A 9289-nucleotide genomic window follows, 5' to 3' on the forward strand; every position below is an offset into this window, starting at 1 on the left:
AAGTTTGTTCAAATCATGGCCCCCGGGGATAAGATGGGGCCCCAAGGGGGAGATCAAAGTATTACACACAAATATATAGGGAAAAACTTTAAAAATCTTCTTCTCAAGAACCACTAAGCCAGAAAAGCTGAGATTTACATGAAAGCTTCCTGACATAATGCAGATTCAAGTTTGTTCAAATCATGGGCTCTGGGGGTTGGATGGGGCCACAATAGGGGATCAAAGTTTTACATACAAATATATAGGAAAAATCTTCTTCTCAAGAACCACTGAGCCAGAAAAGCTGATTTTTACATGAAAACTTTCTGACATAGTGCAGATTCAAGTTTCTTCAAATCATGGGCTCTGGGGGTAGGATGGGGCCACAAGGGGGATCAAAGTTTTACATACAAATATATAGTTAAAATCTTTTTCTCAATAACCACTGAGTCAGAAAAGCTGATATTTACAAGAAAACTTTCTGGCATAGTGCAGATTCAAGTTTGTTCAAATCATGGTCCCCGGGGGGTAGGATGGGGCCACAAGTGGGTGGGGGAGGGGGGGGGTCAAAGTTTTACATACAAATATAGAAAAAAGCTTTAAAAGAACCATTGGGCCAAAGAAGTTGACATTTACATGAAAGCTTTCTGACATAGTGTAGATTCAAGTTTGCAAAGGGTAGTTTGGGCCATAATAGGGACCAAGGTTTTACATGCAAATATATATGGAAAGTCTTCAGATATGGGCCAAGGTGACTCGGGTGAGCGATGTGGCCCATGGGCCTCTTGTTTTTAGTTTCGCTAATAAAAAAAAATGTTGAATTTAAGGGAAAATCCTAAAATAAAAAAAGCCCCAATCCCTGTCAATTTCTATTTTTTCTAGCAATTTTGAAAATGCATTCAAACTAGATTTCACCAGTGAATCCATGTTTCAAGCTGTTTATTGTTTGTGACTTTGTGACAAAGATGTGACTATTTTAAAAGCATATAATAGCTGGAATACGCCCTTCCTGCACGGAGAGTATTTCTTGTGAGTTTCATTCTTGTCAAAATTGTGAAAGTAAGACCATTTAAATGTCTGAAACTGCCCTAATTTAGTTATGAAATTCTAATTTTAGCCATAAATTGTCATAATTTAAGCCCTAAAATTAGTCCTTATTTTTTGTCAGAGAGTGCTGCACAGCTTGTATATAGTAACAAGGAGAAAGCCACTCTAGGCATCAGTCAACCAAACATAGTGTAGAGTAACACGGAGAGAAGCCACTCTAGGCATCAGTCAACCAAACATAGTGTAGAGTAACACGGAGAGAAGCCACTCTAGGCATCAGTCAACCAAACATAGTATAGAGTAACAATAAAGAGAAGCCACTAGGCATCAGTCAACCAAACATAGTATAGAGTAACAATAAAGAGAGAAGCCACTCTAGGCATCAGTCAACCAAACATAGTGTAGAGTAACACGGAGAGAAGCCACTCTAGGCATCAGTCAACCAAACATAGTGTAGAGTAACACGGAGAGAAGCCACTCTAGGCATCAGTCAACCAAACATAGTATAGAGTAACAATAAAGAGAGAAGCCACTCTAGGCATCAGTCAGCCAAACATAGTATAGAGTAACAGGGAGAGAAGCCACTCTAGGCATCAGTCAACCAAACATAGTACAGAGTAACAATAAAGAGAGAAGCCACTCTAGGCATCAGTCAACCAAACATAGTATAGAGTAACAATAAAGAGAGAAGCCACTCTAGGCATCAGTCAACCAAACATAGCATAGAGTAACGATAAAGAGAGAAGCCACTCTAGGCATCAGTCAACCAAACATAGTATAGAGTAACACGGAGAGAAGCCACTCTAGGCATCAGTCAACCAAACATAGTATAGAGTAACAATAAAGAGAAGCCACTAGGCATCAGTCAACCAAACATAGTATAGAGTAACAATAAAGAGAGAAGCCACTCTAGGCATCAGTCAACCAAACATAGTGTAGAGTAACAATAAAGAGAGAAGCCACTCTAGGCATCAGTCAGCCAAACATAGTATAGAGTAACAATAAAGAGAGAAGCCACTCTAGGCATCAGTCAACCAAACATAGTATAGAGTAACACGGAGAGAAGCCACTCTAGGCATCAGTCAACCAAACATAGTATAGAGTTACAATAAAGAGAGAAGCCACTCTAGGCTTCAGTCAACCAAACATAGTATAGAGTAACAATAAAGAGAAGCCACTCTAGGCATCAGTCAGTCAAACATAGTATAGAGTAACAATAAAGAGAGAAGCCACTCTAGGCATCAGTCAGCCAAACATAGTATAGAGTAACAATAAAGAGAAGCCACTCTAGGCATCAGTCAACCAAACAGAGTATAGAGTAACAATAAAGAGAGAAGCCTCTCTAGGCATCAGTCAGCCAAACATAGTATAGAGTAACAATAAAGAGAGAAGCCACTCTAGGCATCAGTCAGCCAAACATAGTATAGAGTAACAATAAAGAGAGAAGCCACTCTAGGCATCAGTCAGCCAAACATAGTATAGAGTAACAGGGAGAGAAGCCACTCTAGGCATCAGTCAACCAAACATAGTATAGAGTAACAATAAAGAGAGAAGCCACTCTAGGCATCAGTCAGCCAAACATAGTATAGAGTAACAAGGAGAGAAGCCACTCTAGGCATCAGTCAACCAAACATAGTATAGAGTAACAATAAAGAGAAGGCACTCTAGGCATCAGTCAGTCAAACATAGTATAGAGTAACAATAAAGAGAGAAGCCACTCTAGGCATCAGTCAACCAAACACAGTGTAGAGTAACAATAAAGAGAGAAGCCACTCTAGGCATCAGTCAACCAAACATAGTATAGAGTAACACGGAGAGAAGCCACTCTAGGCATCAGTCAACTAAACATAGTATAGAGTAACACGAAGAGAAGCCACTCATAAGAATCTTGTTCTTCCTTTTGAAAAAACCCTTCCTATCAATGGGTTGGGAAGACACTTTAAACATGTTAAAGGAACATGGTCGGACACATTTAAACTGAAAATTTTTAAATAATGATATGTTTCCATTATTATACACTCGTCATTAGATTGTGTTATGGCGCTGTCCGTCCGATGGATGTCATGTTTTCTGGCCTTTTATCTGTAACAGATGCATGTATGACTTTAAAATTTGGTCACAATGTCTCCCTCAAATAGTGTAAGAGTGAGTTTGTATTTCAGCTGGATTGGTCCATCCTTGACCTACTTTTGGGCTAAAAGTAGGTCAAAAAGTTTTCCAGATTTGTTTTCCGGTATGGTCACAGGTATTGCTCTGAACTTTGGTCAAGAAATACATATCAGTTCACATTTCAACTTAATTGGTTTCACCATGACCTACTTTAGGAACTTTTTATCATAGATAGATATTGCATGGACGTTTTGTCACAACCTCCCTCTCGGAGAAATACATAATCAGTTCACATGTCAGATGGATTGGTGCACCATGACCCACTTTAAGGCTTTTCTATTCAGAATGTGTGTTGCATCAATTCAGAGTGCATAATATGCTTCCAGGTTGAATTTCACGGTACGACGGCGCGTATATTGTATCGTGTGCGGTACTCTTGTTAAAGTTTACAATGCTTACTATGGTGTTTCTAATGGTCAGCAAAAATTTGAATTTTAGTTGTCGAGGTACATGGGAGATGCAGAGCTCACAATTCCTTGTCATGTAAACAAGCCTCGTGCCATGTTGGTTTATACAGCTTTAATTTCATTTGAAGCAGATTTTTCAATTTACAAATCAATTCTGTATACAATTAAACAGTTTCTAGTGTTTGTCACAGTCCATTTTGTTTTAGAATATCTTTTTTAAATTATATTTTTGATTAAGCAATCGATAACTCGTAAGACTATGTGAATCATTTGTTTCATGAGGCCAATTTGAGGTGGCGCACTCGCTTGTCACCTCTGCAGCCTTTGTTTGATCCCCACGATCGGCAGTGGTTGTATATGCGAGGGTATGGTGGTCGCCCACTCGATCGGACACGTGGGTTTACTCCGGTTTCCTCCCACATAAATGACCCCCTAGCGCAAATATCCGTGCATCAAGGGATCCAAAATAAGCTTACGGGCTCCATTGTGTGTATGTATATTTGTACATATATTATTATTTAATTTATTATTTATATACCGAATAAACATATATTTATTTGGTATTATTAGGAATTGTAAAAACTAAAAAATACTAATACCTATTGTGAGTGTGCCCGTTTGCTAATACTCTGTATTCGTTTACATACAGCATGTGTCCAGGTAGTGTCCTACTTAACTCAGAGAGGCGAGTTTCGTGGTTCATACCTTTCGATTTTGAACGTATGTCCCGACTGAGCAGGTTGTCACGGTCAATCAGATGCATGTCGCAAATTCTAATATGTGGTCGTTATAACGATCTAGTTTGCCTATTACAACCTGTCATTAGGTCAAATGTTATGTAATATGTTTCGTACTAATTGTTAGGCCGTTCTTGGCACACTGAATTTGACTACGGATTACTCCGTTTACCTGATCAAGATATAGGGCTCACAACGGGTGTGACCGGTCGACAGGGGATGCTTACTCCTCCTGGGCACCTGACCCCACCTCTGGTGTGTCCAGGGGTCCGTGTTTGCCCAACTATCTATTCTGTATTTCCTATTGGAGTTATGGAATTGATCACTGTTCATTATCTATGTTGGGGTTTTTTTTTATGGTGGGGAGGACAACAAGGATTTATGTTTGTAAATAAACATTGATTATAATTGTGTTGATTTATCTGCTTCATTTTGAACTTTGGTAGAACTGTACAAAATAATATAAATTTCAACGGTATGCTGACTATTGTGAGAGACCAATCCCTGATCATTCTGGGCTTTAAATTATCAAAAATGTATTATGTATTATATTATGTAAAGCCTTTCATGTATGCACTTTCGAGAGCATTTAAGTTTTAAGAACACGTCTTGTTTTATACTGTTGCTGAAAATTATAATTTAGCTTAGATATTCAGAACAGGATATTTTTCTAGATTTCATAGCCCTTGGGAGTAGTCATACTTTTTCACTAATAGTCAGGTGACTGATAAGGCCTGTGTCCTCTTGTTGTGATTGTCACCCTTTTGAAGGGGACATATGGCCCTTCATTTGAAGAAACCTGAAAGCCCTTCAACCAAGGATGCGTTTTGTAAAGTTTGGTTAAAATTGGCCAAGTGGTTCTGGAGAAGTCGAAAATGTAGAAAGTTTACAGACGAATGTCAAAAAGCGATCAGAAAAGCTCGAAAGCTCAAGTGAGCTAAAAAGTATTGGAAAATATGCTTTTTAGTTTGGGCTTTACTTAATAGTTTATTTGAAGTGTTCCACTCATTGGGATTGTTTTCTGATGTGGTCAGATTTAAAGAGAGTTTTTCGTTGTTATCATTTTTGGATTTGCGACGACAAGAGGTACGATGCAGGAGTAACGTGTAGCGGTCACCCCACCGTCCATCTTCGCAAGCCAAGCGTTTTCGGTCCACTTCGCTCCCCACAAAGTTTGTGGGGAGCGAAGCGAACCGAAAACGCTCGACTTGCGAAGATGCCCACCGTCGCAAACCACACCTATTGTCTCATTAATATTCATGAAAATAGAGGGTTTCGCTACCCATGCAACCACGGTTTAAGGTAGGGTAGGTACTACCGGACTCAGTAACCGTGGCTAGCGACGATACGGTCACACAGTCAAGTGCTGATCAAGCTCGACGTTGCTTAACTTGTGTGATCATGGGAAAGAATAGAAAAGCTAACTCGCTAGCGAGGCAGTACATGTATATTAAGTTCCCTCTTATGCTGTTCGCTACACAGGCAACAGGATCAGAGGGGGAGATAATCATAAACATGCAAAAATAGGGTTGGGGTCATTAAAAATTCTTATTCTCAAGAACTTCTGGGCCAGAAGAGCTAAAATTTACAAGAAAGCTTTCTGACATAATCGCTGATTCAAGTTTGTTAAAACCATATAAAGGTGACCCCTGGGGTTAGGAAGGGGCCCCAATTAGGAACCATATTGGGCCAGAAAAGTTTACATTCACATGAAAGCTTCCTGGCATAGTGCAGATTCAAGTTTGTTAACACCACGGACTCCGGGGGTAGGTGGGGCCAAAATAGGGGATCAAAGTTTTACATACAAATATATAGAAAACATCTTTAAAAATCTTCTTCTCAAGAACCACTGCGCCAGAAAAGTTTACATTTACATGAAAGCTTCCTGACATAGTGCAGATTCAAGTTTGTTAAAATCATGGCCCCCGGAGTTAGGATGGGGCCATAATAGGGATCAAAGTTTTATATGCGAATATATAGGGAAAATCTTTAAATATGGACGAAAGTGACTTGGGTGAGCGATGCGGTGCATGGGCCTCTTGTTTTTAATGTTTTAGTTAGCTGGGGGGGGGGGGGGGTTAATTTTGTCTTACTATGTAGTTTTATTGGGAATAGATAATCTAACATTTTTTCAAAATTAGCTCGTTGGCTTGTTCACCCATGCATCTTCTTTCGATTCAAATTTTGAAAAGGTTTGGAAAGGACCACGTAATGTGGCGGAAGGATCTTGTTTAATCAAAAAAGTCCCAAATCTGCCCGATATTACAGTTTCTGTTTTATTCTTGGTGTAACCTCTGTAAATAAATTATCTTTAATCATTTATTTCTCTTTGTTGCATAAGTGTAAATATGTTTTTATTTCTGTGTGCAGGTGTGACAGACCACGTGTGTGTGTGTTTATAACTGACCACTGGACTTGTTTAACCGGTTTCTAATACTCACTTTCCCGCTTTTACTAACCCAGGGCCCGAACTCTCGGCGCTACCCTTGAAAGGAACAGATGTAATTGAATAGCTGCATAGCATTTAGTCTTCATATTTCATATTGAGGAAATATATGTACCGGTGTTTGGTAATTATTCATGATAATGTTAACTATATGCAATTGTGATATTCGTTGTCATATTTAAACGTATTTCTAATTATTCATTTTATTTCAGGTTTTCACTTAATAGTTTTAATAAACTTATCCCTCAGACTGATAGTATTTGTCTCTCTGGTTACAATGGTATCGTCAATACTTATACCCCTAGACGTGGAGTTCAACTTTGTAATTTTGTTTTTAATATTAGTAGAATATATTTGTAACTAATTCAAATGTTGTCATAAAATTTTCCAATCTAATAAAAATTAGATCTTTTGATCCGCCCACGTACATATCGCTACGATATACGTAAATGGATCAAAGGATAGAATGATTATTTTTTCCAAGTAGAACAGAGATTCTTAAAAATCGTATATCTAGCCTATATTGATTTACCCGAAATTTCATGAAAATTTAGTATTTTGGGCAATATAAATTAAAAAATCTGATTTATAACCCCCACTTCTTAAAGTTGCGTTTTAAATGTTAAAGCAAGACTTTATTATTTATGTTCATCACTTCTTTACAGTTTTTAAATTGTCTAGTTCGTTACAAGTTCAAGAACTGCACTGATCTGTATTTAATGATCGATTTTCGCGCCAAAACGTCTTGTTGGCTATATAGGAGGCACTGTTGTAGGTCATGTGACAGATCAAAATGTCGAACACAGAAAAGCATGATATGATGATAACAGCGAAGACATTTTTGTATGTTTGGTAGTGTGTGGATATAGATGGAAGATAAACATCGAGCAAGTTTTATTCATGTAAGATTCATACGATTTCATTTCATCAGCATTCATAAAGACCCGAGCCGGAAAACCCGGGATATTGCTTTAAAAAGAAAATAGCATATTCGTCGCCTATACTTTCTTTATATAATATTGTTTTATATATATTCGCTGATGTTACAGAGGAATATAAATTCTATAGCTTTAGATGAAGTACCACTAATACTGTGACGTATGCATGGCGGTTATGGCTGTAACACACTGTCACAATTTGGGTCACGCCTACCGAGGAATATTATGTCGTTATAATAATGGCTGACTTTACTTTGAAACTTGAATAAAATATAAATGTCAGCAATAAATGTATATTCCTTTAAATCTAATTGCCTAGTTGGGTAGCTCAGCTATACATGTAGGTGTATGTCTGCTGACCTGTCCACTGTTTTGTGCCTTGGATCAGTCTAGCAAGGGTTGCAATTAAAATTCCCCAAATTACTTTCTGCTAAAAGTTAAAACTGCATCTTTGCATGAAATTATGAAATTTTGAAACTTTTCAATCTTGAATTCATATATTATCTCCTTTCCATCCATATCACATTTCTGTGGTGTGTTAGATTCCTATGTCCGGTGACTTTCACTTTGACCGGTGACTTTCACTTTGTCTGGTGACTTCACTTGTAATGTTAGGAACAGTCACTACCTGTGAAATAAATGTCCTAACCATTGAACTATTGCAACGATTCATTGGTCAATTTAAATTGACCAGAACTTGGTATTTATTTCTTAAAAGATCAAATTATAAGAAACACTTTTGTAGACTGGACATTCTACTGATGTGAGTCGGAATGTTAAGATCTGATTTGAGTCGGAATGTTAAGATCTGATGTGAGTCGGAATGTTAAGATCTGATGTGAGTCGGAATGTTAAGATCTGATGACGATGTGAGTCGGAATGTTAAGATCTGATGAGAGTCGGAATGTTAAGATCTGATGTGAATCGGAATGTTAAGATCTGATGTGAGTCGGAATGTTAAGGTAGTACTCTACATCGTCATAATGGCTGACTTCCTTTAAAAACATGGATGACAAAATCGATATCAGCAATATTTGACTTTTCCTTTTCTATTTAAATACCTAGCCGAGTAGCTCAGTAGGTTAGAATACCGACTGCTGAACTGTAGGTCGCAGGTTCGAGTCCAGCAGGGGTTTTAAATTTTTTCAGATTATCTTCTACTAAAACTGTATTTTTTGACAAAATAAAGTAAATTTTCAAATTCAAAATATTTTTGTACATATCCTACACTTTTCATCTACATCAAATTTCTCTGGTGTAGCATACCTCCTTAAGATCTGATGTGAGTCGGAATGTTAAGATCTGATGTGAGTCGGAATGTTAAGATCTGATGTGATTCGGAATGTTAAGATTTCTGACCAGATGTGAGTTGGAATGTTAAGATCTCTGACCAGTTTTGAGGCAGTGAGTCGGAATGTTAACTTATATTAAGATCTCTGACCAGTTTTGAGGCAGTAAACCACCAGAATTTTAATGCTAAGTGTAACATGAATTTTAAACAACCATGCATGTATGTTTGAAAAAAGATGAAAACAAAGATTAACAAAGAGATTTATGGTATTAGTG

The 9289-nt window shown here is 37.7% G+C and overlaps 1 protein-coding gene across 1 annotated transcript in view; it reads left to right on the forward strand.

Annotated features, from left to right (window-relative positions):
- Positions 1-7553: 7553 nt before the first annotated feature.
- The window catches only part of LOC125657558 (putative glycerol kinase 5), a 35679-nt gene continuing 33943 nt past the window's right edge, over positions 7554-9289 (forward strand). The window contains exon 1 of the mRNA XM_056149838.1: positions 7554-7687. Within this exon, the coding sequence (XP_056005813.1) occupies positions 7655-7687 (33 nt within the window). The 5' untranslated portion in view covers positions 7554-7654. The remainder of the gene's footprint in view (positions 7688-9289) is intronic.

The sequence above is a fragment of the Ostrea edulis genome, chromosome 9, assembly GCF_947568905.1.
Source record: "Ostrea edulis chromosome 9, xbOstEdul1.1, whole genome shotgun sequence".
In the NCBI taxonomy this organism is placed as follows: Eukaryota; Metazoa; Mollusca; class Bivalvia; order Ostreida; family Ostreidae; genus Ostrea; species Ostrea edulis.